Source organism: Oncorhynchus masou, chromosome 24 (assembly GCF_036934945.1).
Source record: "Oncorhynchus masou masou isolate Uvic2021 chromosome 24, UVic_Omas_1.1, whole genome shotgun sequence".
Lineage (NCBI taxonomy): Eukaryota > Metazoa > Chordata > Actinopteri > Salmoniformes > Salmonidae > Oncorhynchus > Oncorhynchus masou.
In genome coordinates, this window is record NC_088235.1 from 14,239,873 (window position 1) to 14,265,865 (window position 25,993).

At 41.7% G+C, this 25,993-nt stretch overlaps 1 protein-coding gene across 1 annotated transcript in view; it reads left to right on the top strand.

The window, feature by feature from the left end:
* The window catches only part of eys (eyes shut homolog), a 275,926-nt gene that overhangs the window by 214,921 nt on the left and 35,012 nt on the right, over positions 1 to 25,993 (top strand). Inside the window, exons 27-32 of the mRNA XM_064936327.1 lie at positions 13,096 to 13,267; positions 13,711 to 13,789; positions 14,731 to 14,930; positions 19,135 to 19,259; positions 24,499 to 24,623; positions 25,387 to 25,611. Of these exons, the coding sequence (XP_064792399.1) occupies positions 13,096 to 13,267; positions 13,711 to 13,789; positions 14,731 to 14,930; positions 19,135 to 19,259; positions 24,499 to 24,623; positions 25,387 to 25,611 (926 nt within the window). The remainder of the gene's footprint in view (positions 1 to 13,095; positions 13,268 to 13,710; positions 13,790 to 14,730; positions 14,931 to 19,134; positions 19,260 to 24,498; positions 24,624 to 25,386; positions 25,612 to 25,993) is intronic.

Here is a 25,993-nt window from a genome sequence, read left to right on the forward strand (position 1 = left end):
TGTGAGGTCAGTTGGACATACTACCATATTCTCTAAAATGAAGTTGGGGGCAGCTTATGGTAGAGAAATTAACATTCAATTCTCTGGCAACAGCATGCCAATTGCGCATTCCCTCAAAATTAAAGCATCTGTGGCACTGTGTTGTGTGACAACTGCACATTTAGGAGTGGCCTTTTATTGTCCTTAATGCAAGGTGCAATGATCATGCTGTTTACTCAGCTTCTTGATTGTCTTGGCAAATTAAAAATTCTCACTGAGGGATTTCCCGTAGACAAATGTCGACAACTTTTAGTGTGTATGGAACATTTCCGGGATCTTTTATTTCATCTCATGAAACATGGGACCAACACTTTACATGTTGCATTTATATTTGTTTAGTATATACAGTACCAGTCAAAAGTTGACACCTACTCAATCCAGGATTTTTATTTTTACTATTTTCTATATTGTAGAACAATAGTGAAGATATCAAAACTATGATGCACACTACCATAAAACACAGCCTGATTATGTCAACATGTATGGAATTGTTCCAAACCTATATTAACTATACATTTGTAATCATATTATATAAAGAGCCTCAACCTGTACTTCCTTAACAGGGGTCTAGGGAGAGGATGATTAAAACATCTTGACACCTGGCTTTGTGAAAAATGAAGAGCAATACAGGAGGCAGATTTAAAAGCTGTTCGGATTCATCCCAATGTTAACCTTCTTAAAGGCTCATACAGGAGAATCCATCTGAGAGAAACAAAAGAGAGACATTAAGTAATAATCGTCCAGCTTCTATCCTCAATTACCTCTCGCAGCTGGAACTTTTCAAATCCACTTAATTGTTCTATTCAGAGAGAGAAGGAAATAGGTTGTGAATGCCTGCTGAGAACAGGAGGACAGAGGATTACATGTACAGTAGTGTGCAAATTAATACATACCTACAGGAGAAAAGGTACTTCCTCAAATGATGCATACCTACAGGAGAAAATGTATTTCCTCAAATAATACATACCTACAGGAGAAAAGGTACTTCCTCAAATAATACATACCTACAGGAGAAAAGGTACTTCAAGTTAATACATACCTACAGGAGAAAATGTACTTCCTCAAGTTAATACATACCTACAGGAGAAAAGGTACTTCCTCAAGTTAATACATACCTACAGGAGAAAATATACTTCCTCAAATGATGCATACCTACAGGAGAAAAGGTACTTCCTCAAATAATACATACCTACAGGAGAAAAGGTACTTCCTCAAGTTAATACATACCTACAGGAGAAAAGGTACTTCCTCAAGTTAATACATACCTACAGGAGAAAAGGTACTTCCTCAAGTTAATACATACCTACAGGAGAAAAGGTACTTCCTCAAGTTAATACATACCTACAGGAGAAAAGGTACTTCCTCAAGTTAATACATACCTACAGGAGAAAAGGTACATCCTCAAGTTAATACATACCTACAGGAGAAAAGGTACTTCCTCAAGTTAATACATACCTACAGGAGAAAAGGTACTTCCTCAAGTTAATACATACCTACAGGAGAAAAGGTACTTCCTCAAGTTAATACATACCTACAGGAGAAAAGGTACTTCCTCAAGTTAATACATACCTACAGGAGAAAAGGTACTTCCTCAAGTTAATACATACCTACAGGAGAAAAGGTGATTCCTCAAATAATACATACATACAGGAGACAAGTACTTCCTCAAATTGTAAAATAACATAACTACAGACTGGTCTATTGTGTAGTAGAACTGTCCTTATTATTAGACCTACTGATAAAACTGAAATTAAATGTATTGTTACATTCCCCAGCAAGAAAACAAAATAATGTCACTCAAACAGAATGCATAACTAACAAAGTCACTGACAACAACCAAAAGGAAACAGGTGTGGTTTTAGGAGGGGTTCTGAAAGACACTCAATGGGGAACTCCACTGAAAGTTGACTAGCAACAACAACTGGACCGTAACAGACAGCCACCATGAGTGCCCACTAAATTTGCCTAAGAAGAGGCAAACAAAAGAAAAACCCACACCAAACTTAAAGACAGGAAGCAAACCAAAATGGTGGCGCGAAACAAAATCAGGGAAATCAGCCAGACTAGGGAGAGCCAACAAAAGGTGTTAACCATCTGTATCTATTAAGACAACTGGAGCACTGGGCCAGACACTCTTAAATAGCACCTGGGCCATACACTCTTAAATAGCACTGGGCCAGACACTCTTAAATAGCACCTGGGCCAGACACTCTTAAATAGCACCTGGGCCCAGACACTCTTAAATAGCACCTGGGCCAGACACTCTTAAATAGCACCTGGGCCAGACACTCTTAAATAGCACCTGGGCCAGACACTCTTAAATAGCACCTGGGCCAGACACTCTTAAATAGCACCTGGGCCAGACACTCTTAAATAGCACCTGGGCCAGACACTCTTAAATAGCACCTGGGCCAGACACTCTTAAATAGCACTGGGCCAGACACTCTTAAATAGCACCTGGGCCAGCACAGGTGTCACACATACTGACTAACGAGGTAACACCAATCGGTGCGCCCTACGTGCTAACGAACTATACGTGCTAAAGTCCAACCACAAAACATAAATGGAAAAACAAAAACCTGTAACAGTACACTGAACAAAAATATAAATGCAACATGTAAAGTGTTTGTCCCATGTCTCATGAGATGAAATAAAAGATCCCTGACATTTTCCACACGTTGAAATAAAAGATTCCAGAAATATTCCATACGCACAAAAAGCTTATGTCTCTCAAATTTTGTGCACAAATTTGTTTACATCCATGTTACTCTTTGCCAAGATAATCCATCCACCTGATAGGTGTGGCATATCAAGAAGCTGATTAAACACCATGATCATTGCACATCCCTTGTGCTTGGGACAATAAAGGGCCACTCTAAAATGTGCAGTTTTGCACACGACACAATGCCACAAATGACTCAAGTTTTGAGGGAGCGTGCAATTGGCATGCTGACTGCAGAAATGTCCACCAGAGATGTTTCCAGAGATTTGAATGTTGATTTCTCTACCATAAGCCGCCTCAAGTCATTTAAGAGAATTTGGCAGTATGTCCAACCGGCCTCACAACCACAGACCACGTGTAACCACGCCAGCCCAGAACCTCCACATCTGGCTTCCCCACCTGCGGGATCATCTGAGACCAGCCCCCTGGAAAGCTGATGAAACTGTGGGTTTGCACAACCAAAGAATTTCTGCACAAACTGTTAGAAAAAAGTCTCAGGGAAGCTCATCTGCATGCTCTTCATACTCACCAAGGTCTTGACCTGACTGCAGTTCGGTGTCGTAACTGACTTGAGTGGGTAAATGCTCACCTCCTAATGCCCATTGTCATGCCATTCATCCACTGCCATCACCTCATGTTTCAGCATGATAATGCCTGGCCCCATGTTGCAAGGATCTGTACACAATTCCTGGAACTGAACATGTCCCAGTTGTTCCATGGCCTGCATACTCACCAGACATGTCACCCTTTGAGCATGTTTGGAATTCTCTGGATTGACTGGTACGACAGGGTGTTCCAGTTCCCACCAATATCCTGCAACTTTTCACAGACAACATTTCACAGGCCACAACCAACAGCCTGATCAACTGTATGTGAAAGAGATATTTTATGGTGAATGAGGCGGTCACACCAGATACTGACTGGTTTTCTGATCCACACCCTAATTTTTGTAAAGATAGTTTATCTGTGACCAGCATATGCATATCTGTATTCCCAATCATGTGAAATGCCTAGATTAGAGCCTACATTTATTTAATTTATTTGAGTATGGAAATAGCCTAACTGTAGTACATTTATCATATAAGGAAATTGACTGATTTCCTTATATGAACTGTGACTCAGTCAAATCTTTGAAATTGCATGTTGCATTTATATTTTTGTTCAGTGTATGTTTTGCTTTCATTGTATAGTTGACTATAATCACAAGACCACCATGTTTGGATTGATTCTTAAATGGAATTTAAGAAGGAAATTGTTGTTCATGGATTTGTTCAATACACAATCACCCAGTCATTAACATGTCATTACATCTAACAAAACAAGGGTGAACCTTCAAATACCCTCTGAGTTTTATTTACTGTATCAGCTCATTTACTGTAAAGCTTGTTTTTAATTTACAATAACATATTTTCAGCTGTAATTTGATTTAAAACACAAGTTGTATGCGTGAGTATCAGAGTATCAGAGTATCTTGTTGTGTCTATAGAAGGCTTGCGGAAGCAGAAATAAAGGACTCGTCCAAAATGTCATGTTATTCCCTATATAATACACTACTTTTTAAGAAGTGCACTATACAGGGAATAGTGTGCCATTTTGGGACGCAGTCGAAGTCATTAAGACTGAACTAGCAGGTCAATATGGAGGGAATTGTCACTGGCTGCTCTGAATGAGCATATTGAGACTGTTTAATTACAACATGTTAATTATCTACATTATTCACATTCATTAGTTTGTTAATTTATTAATTTATGTAGGCCATCTGCAAAAGACAAACAAAATAGATTTAGGCAGCAAGACAGAGCTGTAAGGTTATTCATAAGAACAGTTTTATAACAGAAGGTAATAGGTAGCATTTCTCCAGCCCCATCCTTCAGCTTTTAACCGAAACTGGGGCAAGGAGACGTTTTGTTGTTACAACTGCGTATTGGCCCTTTAAGCGTGGACTAATTGAAATTTGACCAGAGCCAGGACTACATCATGATGAGGAATAGGCTGTCTTACTGTAGTGAGCTAGGTTATAGGACTACATCATGATGAGGAACAGGCTGTCTTACTGTAGTGAGCTAGGTTATAGGACTACATCATGATGAGGAACAGGCTGTCTTACTGTAGTGAGCTAGGTTATAGGACTACATCATGATGAGGAACAGGCTGTCTTACTGTAGTGAGCTAGATTATTGGACTACATCATGATGAGGAACAGGCTGTCTTACTGTAGTGAGCTAGGTTATAGGACTACATCATGATGAGGAACAGGCTGTCTTACTGTAGTGAGCTAGGTTATAGGACTACATCATGATGAGGAACAGGCTGTCTTACTGTAGTGAGCTAGGTTATAGGACTACATCATGATGAGGAACAGGCTGTCTTACTGTAGTGAGCTAGGTTATAGGACTACATCATGATGAGGAACAGGCTGTCTTACTGTAGTGAGCTAGGTTATAGGACTACATCATGATGAGGAACAGGCTGTCTTACTGTAGTGAGCTAGGTTATAGGACTACATCATGATGAGGAACAGGCTGTCTTACTGTAGTGAGCTAGGTTATAGGACTACATCATGATGAGGAACAGGCTGTCTTACTGTAGTGAGCTAGGTTATAGGACTACATCATGATGAGGAACAGGCTGTCTTTGTAGTGAGCTAGGTTATAGGACTACATCATGATGAGGAACAGGCTGTCTTACTGTAGTGAGCTAGGTTATAGGACTACATCATGATGAGGAACAGGCTGTCTTACTGTAGTGAGCTAGGTTATAGGACTACATCATGATGAGGAACAGGCTGTCTTACTGTAGTGAGCTAGGTTATAGGACTACATCATGATGAGGAACAGGCTGTCTTACTGTAGTGAGCTAGGTTATAGGACTACACATCATGATGAGGAACAGGCTGTCTTACTGTAGTGAGCTAGGTTATAGGACTACATCATGATGAGGAACAGGCTGTCTTACTGTAGTGAGCTAGGTTATAGGACTACATCATGATGAGGAACAGGCTGTCTTACTGTAGTGAGCTAGGTTATAGGACTACATCATGATGAGGAACAGGCTGTCTTACTGTAGTGAGCTAGGTTATAGGACTACATCATGATGAGGAACAGGCTGTCTTACTGTAGTGAGCTAGGTTATAGGACTACATCATGATGAGGAACAGGCTGTCTTACTGTAGTGAGCTAGGTTATAGGACTACATCATGATGAGGAACAGGCTGTCTTACTGTAGTGAGCTAGGTTATAGGACTACATCATGATGAGGAACAGGCTGTCTTACTGTAGTGAGCTAGGTTATAGGACTACATCATGATGAGGAACAGGCTGTCTTACTACATAGATGAGCTAGGTTATAGGACTACATCATGATGAGGAACAGGCTGTCTTACTGTAGTGAGCTAGGTTATAGGACTACATCATGATGAGGAACAGGCTGTCTTACTGTAGTGAGCTAGGTTATAGGACTACATCATGATGAGGAACAGGCTGTCTTACTGTAGTGAGCTAGGTTATAGGACTACATCACGGGCTGGATAGAAGCAGTCTACCGTTTTAAGAACTGGATAATATTGCTTTATTTGCCTTAGAACAAACAATATTATTGATTCTTCTATCTCTTATGAAACTGTGATGGAGAATATCCTATGCCTAGGCTTAGGGCCGGGGTAGGTAACTGGATTCAGTCGCTGGCTTAGGCGATACACTTTCATTCGGGTTATTTTTGAAGCCCCAACATCTTTAGGACAACACCTTCGTGAACTAGAATATTTGGGAAATTAGCTGCTGCTCATAACTTGAACATGTGTCAAAGCTTTTATGATAGACCTAGTAGAAGGATAGGTTATTGACCATCTGTTATGATAGACCTAGTAGAAGGATAGGTTATTGACCATCTGTTATGATAGACCTAGTAGAAGGATAGGTTATTGACCATCTGTTATGATAGACCTAGTAGAAGGATAGGTTATTGACCATCTGTTATGATAGACCTAGTAGAAGGATAGGTTATTGACCATCTGTTATGATAGTTAAAGTGACACTTCAGTCTACTTTTTACCTCATGTACCAGCTGATTTACATAACAAAAGACGCATCTCAATAGGTGGTCCAGGTATGTCATGACATAGTACAGAAAGGTGGGGGGGGGCTTCCTGTTTTGTTCTCTATTGCTCCTCAGTTGTTCTTCAAGCAGGGGGAGGCCGATGGCATCACGGATTCCCATCAGACCTACTCCTTGAAGCTAGCAGTTTTTTGCTCAAAACATATTTTATTTACCCTTTAGTGTGTGTACTTTACTGTATTTATACTTGAGATTTTTAACAGTAAAAGATAAAAAAATCGCTGGAGGTGAGGTGTACTTTATAAAAATATAAATAACAATGTTTTCGGCTGTAGACTAAAACATTGGGCATTAGGCTGTAGTCTAAAACATTGGGCATTAGGCTACAGCCTAAAACATTGTTATTTTTATTTTTATAATGTACACTCCATCCTCCAGCGATTTTTTTAAAGCTTTTACTGTTAAAAACCACAAATTAGACAGAGAAAGAGAGAAACAATATTTTCTGACTGAACATTTTGTGCTGCTGTCCTAATGTGTGCTGTCCTGCTGTCTAATGTCCTGCAGTATGCTGTCTTGCTGTGCTGTGTACTGTCCTGCTGTGTGCTGTCTTGCTGTGCTGTGTACTGTCCTGCTGTGAACTGTCTTGCTGTGCTGTGTACTGTCCTGCTGTGAACTGTCTTGCTGTGCTCTGTACTGTCCTGCTGTGTGCTGTATTGCTGTGCTGTGTACTGTCCTGCTGTTTTGCTGTGCTGTGTAATGTCCTGCTGTTTTTCTGTGCTGTGTACTGTCCTGTTGTGTGCTGTCCTGCTGTGTACTGTCCTGCTGTGTGCTGTCCTGCTTTGTACTGTCCTGCTCTTTACTGTCCTGCTGTGTGCTGTCCTGCTGTGTACTGTCCTGCTGTGTTGCTGTGCTGTGTACTGTCCTGCTGTGAACTGTCCTGCTGTGTGCTGTCCTGCTGTGTGCTGTCCTGCTGTGTACTGTCCTACTGTGTGCTGTCCTGCTGTGTGCTGTCCTGCTGTGTGCTGTCTTGCTCTGTGATGTGTTCTGTCCTGACGTGTTCTGTCCTGATGTGTAATGTCCTACTGTGTGCTGTCCTGCTCTGTGATGTGTTCTGTCCTGATGTGTTCTGTCCTGATGTGTACTGTCCTGCTGTGTGCTGTCCTGCTGTGTGCTGTCCTGCTATGTGCTGTCCTGCTGTGTGCTGTCCTGCTGTGTTCTGTCCTGATGTGTTCTGTCCTGATGTGTACTGTCCTGCTGTGTTCTGTCCTGATGTGTTCTGTCCTGATGTGTACTGTCCTGCTGTGTGCTGTCCTGATGTTTTTTGTCCTGATGTGTTATGTCCTGCTGTGTGCTGTCCTGATGTGTTCTGTCCTGATGTGTACTGTCCTGCTGTGTACTGTCCTGATGTGTTCTGTCCTGATGTTTTTTGTCCTGGTGTGTTATGTCCTGCTGTGTGCTGTGTTCTGTCCTGATGTGTTCTGTCCTGCTGTGTGCATTGTTCTGTCCTAATGTGTTCTGTCCTGCTGTGTGTTGTGTTCTGTCCTGCTGTGTGCTGTATTCTGTCCTGCTGTGTTCTGTCCTGATGGGTTCTGTCCTGATGGGTTCTGTCCTGATGTTTTCTGTCCTGCTGTGTTCTGTCCTGCTGTGTGCTGTGTTCTGTCCTGCTGTGTGCTGTGTTCTGTCCTGATGTGTACTGTCCTGCTGTGTGCTGTCCTGCTGTGTTCTGTCCTGCTGTGTGCTGTGTTCTGTCCTGATGTGTACTGTCCTGCTGTGTGCTGTCCTGCTGTGTTCTGTCCTGCTGTGTTCTGTCCTGATGTGTACTGTCCTGCTGTGTGCTGTCCTGATGTGTGCTGTCCTGCTCTGTGATGTGTTCTGTCCTGATGTGTTCTGTCCTGCTGTGTTCTGTCCTGATGTGTTCTGTCCTGCTGTGTTCTGTCCTGCTGTGTTCTGTCCTGATGTGTTCTGTCCTGCTGTGTTCTGTCCTGATGTGTTCTGTCCTGCTGTGCGTTGTGTTCTGTCCTGCTGTGCGTTGTGAGACTTTATTTTACTAGTCAAGTTCAAATAGACTAAACGATTGTTTGTCACATCATGATGTCGTCACCGTCGACGATGCCTGTCAATAATCGTCAATATATGATGCTATAGTATCATAATATCACCCAATCATACTACTTGTTCCACATTTTGTAGTGTTACAGCCTGAACTTACAATTGATTATTGAGATTTCTTGTCACTGGCCTAAACAACAATACCCGGAAATGTCAAAGTGGAATTATGTTAGATTTCTTTTTTAAACAATTTAATTAAAAATGAAAAAAATGAAATCTCTTGAGTCAATATGTTTTCAGGAGTAAATATTTGCTTAACAAGTCACATAATACAACTCATGAGTTTTGAGTGACTACCTCATCTCTGTACCCTACACACACAATTATCTGTAAGGTCCCTCAGTCGAGCAGTGAATTTCAAACACAGATTCAACCACAAAAACCAGTGAGGTTTTCCAATGCCTCACAAAGAAGGGTGGGTACCTATTAGTAGATGTGTAAATAAAAGCAGAGATTGAATATCCCTTTGAACATGGTGAAGTTATTAATTACACTTTGGATGGTGTATCAATACACCCAGTCACTACAAAGACACAGGTGTCCTTCCGAACTCAGTTGCAGGACAGGAAGGAATCCCCTCAGGGATTTCACCATGAAGTCAATGGTAACTTTTGAAAACAGTTACAGCATTTAATGGCTGTGACAGGAGAAAACTGTGGGTGGATCAACAACATTGTAATTACTCCACAATACTAACCTAATTGACAGAGTGGAAAGAAGGAAGCCTGTACAGATTCAAAATATTCCAAAACATGCATCCTGTTTGCAACAAGGCACTAAAGTAATACTGCAAGAAATATGGCAAAGCAATTTACATTTTGTCCTAAATACAAATGTTTGGGTCAAATCAATACAACCCATTACTGAATACCACTCTCCATATGTTCAAGCATACTGGTGGCTGCATCATGTTATGGGTATGCTTGTAATCGTTAAGGACTGGGGAGTTGTTCAGGATAAAAAATAAATGGAATGGGGCTAAGCACAGGCAAAATCCTAGAGGAAAACCTGTTTCAGTCTGATTCCACCAGACACTGTGAGATGAATTCACCTTTCAGCAGGAAAATCATCTAAAACACAAGGCCAAATCTACACTGCAGTTGCTAACCAAGAAGACAGTGAATGTTCCTGAGTGGCCGAGTTACAGTTTTGACTTAAATCGGCTTGAAAATCCATGGCAAGACCTGAAAATGTGTGTCTGGCAATGATCAACAATGAATTTGACAGAGCCTGTAGAATGGGCAAATGTTGCACAATCCAGTTGTGGAAATATTTTAGAGACTTACCTAGGAAGACATTCAGCTGTAATTTCTGCCAAAGGTGCTTCTTCAAATTATTGACTCAGGAGTGTGAATAGTTATTTAAATTAGATATTTCTGTATTTCATTTTCAATCCATTTGCAAACATTTCTAAAAACGTGTTTTCACTTTGTCTTTATGGAGGATTGTTTGTAGATGGCTGAGAATTACATATATTTTTTTAACCATTTGGAATTCAGGCTGTAACCCAACAAACTGAAATATTTTCTGAACGCACTGTATATAGTGCACTACTATTTATTGGGCCTGGGCAAAAGTAGTGCACTATATAGAGAATAAGGAGCCATTTGGGATGTAGTCCATGATATATTCCTATAGTCCTGAAATTTTCCAAGTCCTAGATTAGCCTAGTGAGTTATTCAGGTTCTAGATTAGCCCAGTGAGTCATTCAGGTCCTAGATTAGCCCAGTGAGTCATTCAGGTCCTAGATTAGCCCTAGTGAGTCATTCAGGTCCTAGATTAGCCCAGTGAGTCATTCAGGTCCTAGATTAGCCCAGTGAGGCATTCAGGTCCTAGATTAGCCCAGTGAGGCATTCAGGTAATAGATAATTCATCTATAGGGACCATTGTTATTTACTACAGACCAGGGACCCCCTTGATAATCCATCTATAGAGACCATTGTTATTTACTACAGACCAGAGACCCACTTTGATAATCCATCTATAGAGACCATTGTTATTTACTACAGACCAGGGACCCCCTTGATAATCCATCTATAGAGACCATTGTTATTTACTACAGACCAGAGACCCACTTTGATAATCCATGTATAGAGACTGTTGTAATTTACTACAGACCAGGGACCCCCTTGATAATCCATCTATAGAGACCATTGTTATTTACTACAGACCAGGGACCCCTTTGATAATCCATCTATAGAGACCATTGTTATTTACTACAGACCAGGGACCCCCTTGATAATCCATCTATAGAGACCATTGTTATTTACTACAGACCAGAGACCCACTTTGATAATCCATGTATAGAGACTGTTGTTATTTGGGTCAACATACCGTTTATTCACCCATCATTAGTAGCATGCTGCCTGAGTGATAATATAGATGACATCAGCACAATGCTACAGTATAGATTCCCTAGTCAGCAGCACATTGTTGAATGGTGATCTATATTCTGCACCTCTTGCTAGAGTAAAGCAGGGCTATAAGTTTTCCTTATATACTGGACATACCTGGGTTCAAATACTACTTGAAGTCTTTAAAATACTTATAGTGTTCCAGGAGTGCCAGATGGGCGGGGTTTGTGAGTGCCGGGTGGGCGGGGTTTGTGAGTGCCGGGTGGGCGGGGTTTGTGAGTGCCGGGTGGGCGGGGTTTGTGAGTGCCAGATGGGCGGGGTTTGTGAGTGCCAGATGGGCGGGGTTTGTGAGTGCCAGATGGGCGGGGTTTGTGAGTGCCAGATGGGCGGGGTTTGTGAGTGCCAGATGGGCGGGGTTTGTGAGTGCCAGATGGGCGGGGTTTGGGAGTGCCAGATGGGCGGGGTTTGCAATTTTGCGGTCATGATATTAGTTTTGTTGCGCTAGGCAAGCTCAATCAAATCAAATCGTATTTGTCACATGCTTTGTTAACAACAGGGAGACTGTCACGATCATCGTAAGAAGCGGACCAAAGCGTAGCGTGGTGTGAATGCATGATTTAATGAAAGACTGAAAAAACACAAAATACACTAAAACAAAAACTAACTAACTAACTAACCAGACGAATGTGACTGCTATAGAAACAGAGTGCTAACATGCAACATCACATAGACAATAACCCACCAAATACCCAAAGAAGATGGCTGCCTAAATATGGTTCCCAATCAGAGACAACGATAAACATCTGCCTCTAATTGAGAACCAAATCTAGGCAAAACACATAGATGGTAAACAACCCCATAAACCTACAAAAACCCCTAGACAGTATAAAAACACATACATCACCCATGTCACACCCTGACCTAACCAAAATATAAAAGAAAACAAAGAATACTCAGGTCTGGGCGTGACATGGACTAACAGTGAAATACTTACTTACAGGCCCTTCCCAACAATACAGAGAGAAAGACAGGAGAGAAATAATAGAAAAGTAAAACACGTAATAATAAATAACAATCGTGCACAGATAATGTATTTAATAATATTTCAAATAGTATTTGATCCCAGGTGTGGTACTGAATGGCTGTGTGCAGTTGTTAATGGGATTTCCACGTGACAGCAACTGTATTAGACAGTGATAATGTGTTTTCACAATTAGATTCACCCAAGTGAAGACAGGTCGTGAGGACTGTTCCTCTGACTGTCTAATCAGGTGGTGGTAACAGTGTGGAGGAAGATGTATTATAGCAGGGGTGAAGACACCTATAGACCTGTGGTTTTACAGTGTCTGGTGCCACCTTTACTGTGAGCTGAACAACAATATGTACCACAGGATTAGATATTGCACAGTCTGTCCAGTGTATATGCTGCAACCTAATGCAACAAACATAACGTACATAATGTAATGTATGGCGTACTACACAATGCAAACATACACAACTTTACGGGAAGCAGTCACCTCTCTTCACCTACACTTGCGTCTCTGTCTTATTGCCATTATTGAAAAACCTTGACTGTTTCTGCTACAAGTACAGTCATTGAAGCGAGAGAGTGTTCACCCTGTCTTGATTCAATGTATTGAGGTGCATCTAAACTCAAATCAATTATTTTTAACCAGCCATTTCACCTCTTTCCATGATGGAGAACTCACAGTAAACATGTATTGTGTTGTTACATGTTCCTATTCTCTGTGCTGTGTGGTATAATATATATAATGTGTTTTGTATGTTAATACTGTATATGTCATTTATTCCCAGGGACATGGTGTGAACTGAGCATAGACGAGTGTGTGTCGAACCCGTGCCAAAACGGCGGGAGCTGCGTGGATGGTCCCAGTCGATACCAGTGCTTATGTGCTGGAGGCTTCATGGGTTTCCATTGCGAGACCAACTTTGATGAATGCATGTCGGGCCCCTGTCTTCACGGGAGGTAAACAACGGAAGGGTTCATTACCACTAAAACTGTTAGTGCTTCTCCTGCTGAATATAAAACGCCAGTCCAGGGAAGGAGATGTGTGTTGTTTAGAAAATTTGTAGATAAAGTGTTTGTTTTTTTTAAAGGGGAAAAAAAGAAAATGGTTGCAGAAATGGAGGATAGAAATGGTGTGCAATGGTGTGTAATGGTGTGTAATGTATAAGAGTGGGAAATAGGGCTTGTGTACTGTACACAATTTGTACATACTATATGTCCATTTGACCTCAATTACCTCAGTTTACATTCCCATGATTAGCAAATAGTGATTTCAGATATTTGCCTTCTCTCAGTGTTTAGCCTTTTAATATACTAGAGGCCTAGACCAGAGTGGGACCTGGGACTTGGCAACGCTATATAGGCCTGTTTTGTTATGTTATGTTTCTCTCTTATCTTCCCAGGTGCATTGATGGAGTGGATGTGTATTACTGTCAGTGTGAATTGGGATGGACTGGTGCCAGATGTGAAATGAACATTGATGTGAGTTGAGCTGAGTGATAGTTGGGTATCTGGTAAGACCATCCTGCACTGGACTCATCATCATTACATAACATGGTCTCATTAGAATATGTTCAAATAGTGTCATTTCACTAAATATTGTAGTTATATTTCAGCCAAACTGACAAATTAGTTATTTGTAATTGACAGTGACCTATGACTTATATTTCACTATAGGGACATAAAATACTGTCATTTCACTATGGACATATTATTTTTTGTAATAGTGACAGTGCATCACATCTCATTATTGTACAACATTCCAAAACATGCAAACCAGGAAGATCCAGTGTGCCGTCTCTCTCCTTTCCCCATTCACAAGCCACATCGATTCTCCTACAGCATAAGTCAATTGAGCTACATGATCATGTAAGCATTGTATAAATACCTGATTAAAAGGAATCGCCTCACCCTAATCCCTAATTGATTTTAATACCCAGCCCAGCTTCAGTAGGCCTCCAGAGAGAGCACTGGGCTGATAGAATAGAATGCTAAGGCAGCCGGAATGTCCCTCTGAGGTTCCGCTCTGGAATGTGCAATCAGAGGCTCTTATTGTCTCGGTTTAAAGACCCCGTTCTAATCTACAATTCTGCACATACTCTTTTAACTCATCATCCAACATAGTCAATTATGCATTTTAACAGTCACGTTTTCATACAGGCCCATGTATTCATATTCAAGTCATTCTCTTACGATATTCTGTTTATCTATATAGCTGTGTTAGAACCACCATGCAGTTGTGGAAATTTATAGTTAGTGTTTTCGTTCAGAGTAGGAGTGCTAATCTAGGATCATGTAATATCAATATTATGATCTTAAAAGGCGAAAGTAAACTAGTCCTACATCAGCACTTCTACTCTGAGACACTATAAATACAGGCCCTAGGTCTCGTGTTTTACATGATGCTATTTCCCCATCTACAGGAGTGTTCTTCCAGTCCGTGTCTGAATGGTGGCTCCTGTGTGGACTTGATTGATAAATATGCGTGTTTCTGCCTGGATGGATACACTGGAAAGAACTGTGACATTGACATAGACGTCTGTCTAGAAACCCCCACCAATGTCACCCTGTGTTTAAATGGAGGGACTTGTCTCGATGGCCAAGGCTCCAGTTTCACCTGCAGGTCAGTGAATCTATTCATCACGTAGTCATGTGTATGTATAATACATACATATCAATATATACATATCTGTATATAATATGTACATGTAGAAACTTGGATTCTTTTATATATATTTTTTAAATAATCCAATATATTACAGTATTATAGCACCTCAAACATTTACCTGTTTGAATACACAGATTTTTGCTCCAAAGACTCATTTTAATAATTCATAATAAAGACATACTGTATATATATATATATATATATATATACATGCGTATAACAAGTTACAAAGCCTGATACCTGTCGGCTGTAAGTGAAGTAATACAACATTATCCAGTGTTATGATCTGCATGTTTTGACACAGTCTCTGTATTATGAGTTGAATTAAACCACCGCCTCCCATCAGACTGAAGTCACGCTGCCCCCTCATCTCTCAGATTGACATGCATCTGATTGGTTTAATGTCAGGTTGCCACAGCAACAGAACCGTGTCATGTCATTTCCTATTAACACGCTCTCCCTCCCCTGTGTGATGTATGAAGTCTAGCTCAATCAGTGGAGTCTGGTCTCACTTTAAATCAGAGGACTGTTCATAGTAATGACTGGACTGGAATTAATGAAACTGAACACATCAAACACAATGGTTTCCATGTGTTTGTTACCGTTCCATTGATTCCAGTCCAGCCATTACTATGAGCCGTCCTCCCTCCCTTCACATTGTGAATATAGCCAGACACTGCACTGCAGTAATAGGGTGTAGATTTGCCACAGCGTGGGTCCCCTCGACGTCTTGCTGTTAATTACATTGTCTTAGCTGTAGCACATATGCTCAGGTTCAGGGCCGTAAGTCACTGTGGTCTAGTGTGAAGACAGAGGGTCGCATCCCAAACAGTACCCTAGTCCCTACATCTTCTGACCAGAGCCCTATGAGTCCTGTAGTGCACTGTAAAGGGAACAGACATTTGGGACGCAGACAGAGAAGGGCTGCCTGCCTGCTGCAGTAATGTTTAGTCTGTTATCAACAGTTGGAGGACAGTTGGGTGTCATGCTGCAGCATCTGGCTCTGTATACTCAATTATAATTCAATGTTTATTTTTTGTGAAATGATTGCTGAAGTTGTGTGCATATGCTTTACTTTCCGTATGCTAGGTTTTCTTTTTGCTGCATTTCTATGGGTATGCAGTATATGCCATATGTTGAAGTGATTTAGAAAAGAAGGCGTGTTCTATTGTCTCCGTTTCCTTGGTGACGAGTCACATGTCAATCTAATGTGTCTTTAACACGAAATGACACAATGTATTGTAATCATAAACTGTACGTGAGGGAATAACACTCTTTGTCATTAGGATAATGGATACAAGCATGGATGTTATAGGTTGCAACCAGCGACAGACTGCATGCAGTTCAGTCCATTTGGTATATAGAGATCCATCCAATATTATGCGTGGTGTCAGGATTGCAACAGATTGGATGGTTGAATGTGATGTCTGGATTTGATGGCAATTCGACCAGCCTCGGGGACAAGCAGCATGGAGACAGTTTAAATTGCAGTTCCATTTCCTACTTGGTAATGGTTGGATGTTGGTTCTGTTCCAAACGGCACCCTATTCCCTTTATAGTGCCCTTTATTTGACCAAAACCCTAGGGGCTCTGGTCAAAAGTAGTGCACTGTTTACAGGTAGGTAATAGGGTTCCATTTGGGACGCAGGTAGTGTCTCCTTGAAGTAAGACGTCCGTTCTCAATCTGCTGGCGTCTCCAGAGATTTGAGGAGTCCTATGCGAATGCATTTCGACCACATTATTATAATACCCATGGACATGAATAGGACTTGGATGGTGAGGATGCATTCTAGAGATTGTTACTTTATGTTGTGTGTAGTAAAACTGCTTTCCCCCCCAAGCTATCACTGTCAATACTGCAGAGTAGTCTAGACCGGTTATATGCCACTTATATGACCCTGCTATACTTAATATGCTAACACTTTACTTGACACCCAGCGTCATAACTATGTCATAACATGTCATAACAGCTGACACAACTGGTCATAGCCTGTTATAATATGGTCATAACACTGTCATGACACATATATTTAGACCTGTTATGACATATATTGAGTTATTTTATGGCTGGTTATGACACCTACATAAGAGTGTTAAAACCCACAAAGCAAAACATTCCATTACACCATAGCCTACGTGTCAACAGTATGTTTATGTTATATATTTTATTTTTAATGGACCATATTAAAGTATCATTGTAATTGTGCAGACATTGATGTCGGCCATGCACCTATCCCAGTTCTCTGTTTCTGGTGACTGGGATGAATGTAGGAGCAGATTTCAGGAGCAGGACAAGACACCCTGTTTAGACTGATGACAGACATAAGGGCATGTACGTGACAGGCCTACTCTGGATTATATGATTATGATGTCATAATGCTTCTTGACAGTGTCATAAAGTCTGTTTTCTTAGTCCAAGTAAACTGACACAGGATGTTCATAATGCTACATGACAGGGAAAGAAAGTGTATTTTCAACAAATTATTTAAAATATGATGCAGCATCTGGCTCTGTATATTTCTTGTTTTTAGCTGATAGGAGTGGAAGCCGGTGGGTTTGTCTGCTGCAAAAGCCCATCAGTGACAAAGACTGTGGAGCTGTGCATTCCGAGATGTCTTTCTGCACACCACCGTTGTACTGTGCCTTTATTTGCCTGTATGTGGCCTGCCTATTAGCTTGCACCATTCTTGCTATTCTCCTTTGACCTCTCATCAACAAGCTGTTTCTTTGCCCACAGGCTTGCCGCTGACTGGAAGGTTTTTGTTTGTCGCACCATTCTCAGTAAACCCTAGACTCTGTCGTGCATGGCATCGACGATCATACAAAGCTCAAAGTCGCTTTGGTCACTCATTTTGCCCATTCTAACGATCACTCGAACAGAAACTGGATGTCTCGATGCCTGCTTTGCACACTCTTGGCATTTTCTCAACCAGCTTCACCTGGAATGCTTTTCCAACAGTCTTAAAGGAGTTCCCACATATGCTGAGCACTTGTTATCTGCTTTTCCTGCTCAGCATCTGACCATAAGCTTCCTGCCATCCAGGACCTATATAATTGGCGGTGTCAGAGGAAAGCCCATAAAATTGTCAGAGACTCCAGTCACCCAAGTTATAGACTGTTTTCTCTGCTACCGCACGGCAAGCAGTACCGGAGCGCCAAGTCTAGGACCAAAAGGCTCCTCAACAGCTTCTAACCCCAAGCCATAAGACTGCTGAACAATTCATAAAATCGCCACCGGACAATTTACATTGAACCCCCCCCTCCCTTTTGTACACTGCTGCTACTCACTGTTTGTTTGTTACCTATGCATAGTCTGACTCAGTACCGGTGCCCCCTGTATATAGCCCCCCTGACCTACATGTACAGACTTACCGGTCAAGCCTCCAACTGACTCAGTACCGGTGCCCCCACCCACACTGACTCAGTACTCAGTGGTGCCCCCTGTATATAGCCTCCACACTGACTCAGTACCGGTGGCCCCTGTATATAGCCTCCACACTGACTCAGTACCGGTGCCCCTGTATATAGCCTCCACACTGACTCAGTGGCCCCTGTATATAGCCTCCACACTGACTCAGTACTGGTGCCCCCTGTATATAGCCTCCACACTGACTCTGTATATAGCCTCCACACTGACTCAGGTGCCCCCTGTATATAGCCTCACACTGACTGACTGCCCCAGTACTGGTGCCCCCTGTATATAGCCTCCACACAGACTCAGTACCGGTGGCCCCTGTATATAGCCTCCACACTGGTGCCCCCTGTATATAGCCTCCACACTGACTCAGTAGCCTCCACTGACTCAGTGTGCCCCTGTATATAGCCTCCACACTGACTCAGTACCGGTGCCCCCTGTATATAGCCTCCACACTGACTCAGTACCGGTGCCCCCTGTATATAGCCTTCACACTGACTCAGTACCGGTGCCCCCTGTATATTGCCTCATTATTGTTATTTTTATTGTGTTACTTTTTATTATTACTTTTTATTTTAGTCCAGTTGGTAAATGTTGTCTTCTTATTGATCTGGTTAAGGGCTTGTAAGTAAAGTATTTCACAGTAAAGTCTACACTTCTTGTATTCGGCGCATGTGACAAGTAAGGTTTGATTTGATTTGATATGTTAAATGACATCTATGCAATATCCTTGTCTTCTCCCAGTTGTCCAGCAGGTTTCATAGGGGACTTCTGTGAGATGGACGTTAATGAATGCTGTTCAGATCCATGTCTCCACGGGGCTATCTGCCAAGACCTGCTTAACGGATACCTCTGCCACTGCAGGGCAGGCGAGTACATTAACTAAGATTGGTAACAGTTATAATGCATTACAAGGCGGTTATAATGAAGCAATAAGGCCAAAGGACGTGTGGTATATGGCCACTCCACCACGGTTAAGGGCTGTTCTTGAGCGCGACGCAACGTGAAGTGCCTGGTTCAGCCCTTAGCCGCGGTACAGTATATTGGCCATATACTGTACTGTACCACAAACCCCCCATGTGCCTTGTTGCTATTATAAACTGGTTACCAATATAAAAAAGTACATTTGCTTCATACCCATGGCATATTGTCTGATATACCACAGCATTCAGCCAATCAGCATTCAGAGCTCTAACTACCCAGTTTATAATGCATTCTATGACCTGGTTCATGGCTACCTCTGCCACTTCAGGGCAGGTAAGTCACTGGACAACAACTAAGGTCGGGGGTGCAACTCAATAGTAGGAAGGTGTTCCTAATGTTTTGTACACTCAGTGTATATATTAATGTTATATGAAATATATACCTGGTTAACGCTGACGCTCTAACTGCAGAATAGGTCAGGTACTGGAAGGTAGATTGGTTACAATAAGTCACTGGACATGGACTCAGATCGGCTTTATCGCTATTCTAGCAGGCCTATGTGTTGCAGAATACTGATGTTGTACAATGATGATGGACATTATCAATCATTTTTTTATGATTCAAAGCAAATCAATCTATTTTTCATCTCCCAGTAAAATCAGATAACAGGCCTAGATCTCTTGCAAAACATGTTGCAATAGATTATCAATCATTTTCTTACCACTTTAATTATTTATGGTGAAAAGCTAGCACAGCATCTCTTCAGGTGTGGGTGGATCAATAGTTGTATTTTGCTTACAGATAAAGCATTAATTTGACATTTTTACACTTTAGTCATTGAGCAGACAGATCAGTGTCTGCACCACGTGCTCTCACTACTGGTGTCCACCAGGGCTCAGATCACCGCCGCTTGACAGTACCCCCGCTTACAGTGTAGTGGGCAGTAATACAGTTGAAGTCAGAAGTTTACATACACCTTAGCCAAATATATTCAAACTCAGTTTTTCACAATTTCTGACATTTAATCTTAGTAAAAAATTCTCTGTCTTAGGTCAGTTAGGATCACCACTTTATTTTAAGAATGTGAAATGTCAGAATAGTAGTAGAGAGAATTATTTATTTGAGCTTTTATTTCTTTCATCACATTCCCATTGGGTCAGAAGTTTACATACATTCAATTAGTATTTGGCAGCATTAGCCTTCCACAAGCTTCCTACAATAAGTTCAGTGAATTTTGGCCCATTCCTCCTGACAGATCTGGTGTAACTGAGTCAGGTTTGTAGGCTTTCTTGCTCGTACACACTTTTTCAGTTCTGCCCACAACTTTTCTATAGGATTGAGGTCAGGTCTTTGTGATGGCCACTCCAATACCTTGACTTTGTTGTCCTTAAGCCGTTTTTCCACAACTTTGGAAGTATGCTTGGGATCATTGTCCATTTGGAAGACCCATTTGCGACCAATCTTTAACTTCCTGACTGATGTCTTGAGATATTGCTTCAATATATCCACATCATTTTACCTCCTCATGATGCCATCTATTTTGTGAAGTCCACCAGTCCCTCCTGCAGTAAAGCACCCCCACAACATGATGCTGCCACCCCTGTGCTTCATGGTTGGGATGGTGTTCTTCGGGCTTGCAAGCCTCCCCCTTTTTCCTCAAAACATAACGATGGTCATTACAGCCAAACAGTTCTATTTTTGTTTCATCAGACCAGAGGACATTTCTCAAAAGAAATACGATCTTTGTCCCCATGTGCAGTTGCAAACCGTAGTCTGGCTTTTTTATTGCGGTTTTGGAGCAGTGGCTTCTTCCTTGCTGAGCGGCCTTTCAGGTTGTGTCGATATAGGACTCGTTTTACTGTGGATATAGATACTTTTGTACCCGTTTCCCCCAGAATCTTCACAAGGTCCTTTGCTGCTGTTCTGGGATTGATTTGCACTTTTCGCACCTAAGTACGTTCATCTCTAGGAGACAGAACACGTCTCCTTCCTGAGCGGTATGACGGCTGCGTGGTATCACGGTGTTTTTACTTGCGTACTATTGTTTGTACAGATGAACGCAGTACCTTTAGGTGTTTGGAAATTGCTCCCAAGGATGAACCAGACTTGTGGAGGTCTACAATTTTTTCTGAGGTCTTGGCTGATTTCTTTTGATTTTCCCATAATGTCAAGCAAAGAGGCACTGAGTTTGAAGGTAGACCTTGAAATACATCCAGAGGTACACCTCCAATTGACTCAAATGATGTCAATCAGCCTATCAGAAGCTTCTAAAGCCATGATGTCATTTTCTGGAATTTTCCAAGCTGTTTAAAGCTACAGACAACTTAGTGTATGTAAACTTCTGACCCACTGGAATTGTAATACAGTGAAATTTAAGTGAAATAATCTGTCTGTAAACAATTGTTGGAAAAATTAGATGTCCTAACCGACTTGCCAAAACTATAGTTTGTTAACAAGAAATGTGTGGAGTGGTTGAAAAAACGACTTTTAATGACTCCAAACTAAATGTATGTCAACTTCCGACTTCAACTGTATGTGTATATACAGTGCATGTGATATTATAAATACCTCATGTGATTTGTAATAAGTCTAAACAATTAGCCGATTCAAATGTTTATCTGACTCCAAAAGATGAATATACAAGTCAGCATTAGTCAATGAGTTGATGTAGACGAGCAAGAACTGGTCTGAGAATGTTCAATATCAAAGGTATATATTTAATTAACATTGTTCAATGAATGGATTCACATACAAGGCATTACAATTCAGTTACAAGCATTAACAAGCAATATAAAGCATTATTCCAAGCCTATAGACACTAAGGTTAATGTACAGGACAAAGCATGAACAAAGCAATGCTTATTAGATCAGAGGCCTAGAAGCCTAAGAAATGAGAATTGATCATGCAACCTTCCTCCATGGACTGGATACAGGATGAGAGACAGAAAGAACCTATGCATTTCATTCCATTTATAACATATGAAGGTGCAACCTTTCAACCCAAAACCAACCACTTTTGACCAGTCAAACGATAGTAACGATACTTGGTGGTTTACAGTGCTCCCCATGTCAGTGTCCTTTTGGCTTAGGAGTCTGTTCCCTCACCCCTGCTATGGAAGGGCTCTTCTGAGGACAGACCGCTCTGTAGCTCAGAGCTCACAGCATAGGAATGAAACCTTTTAGATACCACGATTCAATGGGAGATGGAGGCTAGGTGGTTCGACTTGAATTCACCCGCTTAGACACAGCTACTCATCCGTAGCTTGGGAAGAAAAATATTTTCTTTGTCTTCAAACTTGTGTTGCGTTTTGGGTTCGTTGACCTTCTAGACCTTGGCTGCAGCTTGGGTCACGTAATCTTCCTGTAAATTCTATACTCACAGGTTTTATACCCTCGGGTCAGAAGTGGGCGTAACTGCCTTTAGGGCAATTCTCTGGGCAAGTTAATGAGGCAAGGTCTAGATTTTATTCAAATCCAATTTTAGACAATTAACTTAACATTTAATCTTCCCCAAAACATTCTCTTTGATTTGGATATTTTCCGTACAATGTATAAACATCAAACATATACTAGGAAAACTCTACACATTACAATGTTTTCATAATAACGTCATCTATTAACCTTTAATAACAAAACGAAAATGATATACATTATCATATTCCATCTATCATCATGACCACCATTGTGGCTGACGGAAACCATTGTTCCAAAGTCCCTTTATTTCATGTTTAATGTTCTGAGGCTGGTTCTCCACAGTAACAGGACAAAGGAATTTGTCTGTGGCCTGAGATTTAACAGGGGCGTGAGGGGTCATAAAAAACCCCACATCTTCAGACCCCTAGATCTCTCCTCCTCTGTTGGGGTTGAGAGATAATCTGTAGGGTTGTGGTCTCCTGTAACCTGACCTGGTCAGGACAGTCATGACAGTATTATTCTATAGCATTCGACAGTCAGTCCACTGAATACTGTAACAGGGAGGAATATTTTGGCCCCTCAAGGGAAAAGGGTTGACTAGTCATTTGGCATTGTCCTCTGTCTTCCAACTCCAGGTGTCAGAGAGCACATAAATTAGGGCCGAGCCTACAACAGCTGCCTCTGAAAAAACACAGAAGTACTAGTAGTAATTGCGTAGCAGAGGTGAAAGACACACCTCCCAGCACTGATTGCTGATTGCCTGGCAAAGGTGAAGAAAACATCCCCTACAATACACCACTCCCACAAATTAGCAAGACTGTTACACAAATAGGCCTGAAACTAATCCAAGTCCACAATGACAGTCACAAGTACAGAGCAGTCAGACAGTTCAAACAGCAATGATTAAGTAGACTAATGTAAAACACAACACGTAAATGCAATTGCCCTACAAGACAATACCAGCATCTACTTATTGGATTTTTAAAAATCCTTGCTTCTCTTGTAATAGCTGATGTCCTTCTAAACACCTAGCCTATAGCCTCATCCAAACACCTAGCCTATAGCCTCATCAAAACACCTAGTCTATAGCCTCATCCAAACACCTAGCCTATAGCCTCATCAAAACACCTAGCCTATAGCCTCATCCAAACACCTAGCCTATAGCCTCATCAAAACACCTAGTCTATAGCCTCATCAAAACACCTAGCCTATAGCCTCATCAAAACACCTAGCCTATAGCGTCATCAAAACACCAAGCCTATAGCCTCATCAAAACACCTAGCCTATAGCCTCAACAAAACACCTATAGCCTCATCAACATAACTATAGCCTCATCAAAACACCTAGCCTATAGCCTCATCAAAACACCTAGCCTATAGCCTCATCAAAACACCTAGCCTATAGCCTCATCAAAACACCTAGCCTATAGCGTCATTAAAACACCTAGCCTATAACCTCATCAAAACACCTAGCCTATAGCTTCATTATGTGTGTGTGTGTGTGTGTGTGTGTGTGTGTGTGTGTGTGTGTGTGTGTGTGTGTGTGTGTGTGTGTGTGTGTGTGTGTGTGTGTGTGTGTGTGTGTGTGTGTGTGTGTGTGTGCCCCCCCAAAAAAGAAGCAAAGCAGCAAATCAAAGGAATCTGATTGATATTTTCTTAAGAGGGTGGTGGATGTGAGTGAAGCTAGGGCTCACCGCACTGCAAGTACACACACACATCCCACCTCCCTCCACACTGCGGTGCTCAGACTGTGGGCTTTGTTCCTTGGCAGGTTGGACAGGCCTTCACTGTGAGTTGGACATTAATGAGTGCCTTCCGCAGCCCTGCAACCAAGGGATGTGCATCCAGAATGAGCCTGGCTACGGCTACACCTGTTTCTGTCGTCCTGGATTTGTGGTGAGGCTTACCCAGCACACTCTTCCCTTATTTCATCCTTCCCTCTATCCTCCTTCATCCCTGTTGCCTCCCCCTCTTTCGTTATCTCTGTGTGAATCTCTCTCTCGCCCTTCTTTCCTTTGCTCTTTTCCACGTCTGAAATGTTAGCATTTCTTTCAATATGTTCTTCATCTTCTTTCTTCTCCTAGAATGTGACGGTATTATATTTACCATCCTAGTCATGGCAGGATAAGGCAGAGGCTGAATATTTACCCTCCTAGTCATGGGCAGCCATCTGGCACCCTATTCCCTATACAGTACACTAACTTTGACCCGAGCCCTATGAGCCCTAGTCAACAGAAGTGCACTACGCAGGGTGTCAATTGACAATAGGGTGCCATTTGGGCCATGTTCAGAGAGAGGTTATTTAGTTCAGTCTCCACCACTGTAGATGTCATCCGCAGGCATTTGTGATCATCTCTCCTGCTGCTACACATCATTTACACCCTTGTTAAGGTGGCCTGAATCCTAATGTCTTCCTTACCAAGCCCATGTGTGTCTCAAATTGAACCCTATTCCCTTGTAGTGCCCTACTTTTGTCCATGACCTCACATCATAGATGGAATTATGCTAATGGATAATAAAATAAACAAATATTTATGTTAGATTAGATTATATAGCTATGGTATAATGTCTATATATTTGACTATTTCTATGGTCAACCAATGTTTATCTATATTTCCGTTTCTATAGTCTAACGTCTATCTCTGTTTTACATGTACAGGGGAGGAACTGTGAGCACAATTACGATGACTGCCTGCTCCAGCCGTGTCCGGGAGGATCCTCCTGTGTTGATGGTATCAATGAGGTCAGCTGTCAGCCAGTCGAGGGAGACATGTCCTCTGTGCCCTGGGAGCCTTCTATGACACAAACCCCTCGGGGATCCCTGCTCACCACGTCACCAATGTCACCAGTTTCACCGTACAGTGAACAACCAACAGGTATGGAGGTCAATCGTAAAGACCACAGTCATATAACAGTTGGGTCAGTACCATAAGATCAGCCGTTGTTAGATCACACAACCCTAACCTGGTTACTTTATAACACCAATGACATAACACCAGTGTCGCCGTAAAGTGTGAATCCAGTGGAGGCTGAACAACCAACAGGTATATAGATCAACCTTTGAACTTCTGTTATAGTTGGTTCAGCACAGCCTGTATGTGATGATCGTATGTGCTGTTATAGGGATATGATGTAAGGACATATGTTTCCATGCTCACCACACCACCAGCGTACTGCAAAGGTGATAAATGCAGGGTATTTTGTGTTGATAGTGTTACGGAAGCAACTAGATGGCCTATTGTTAACACTGTACTCGGCTAAGTCTA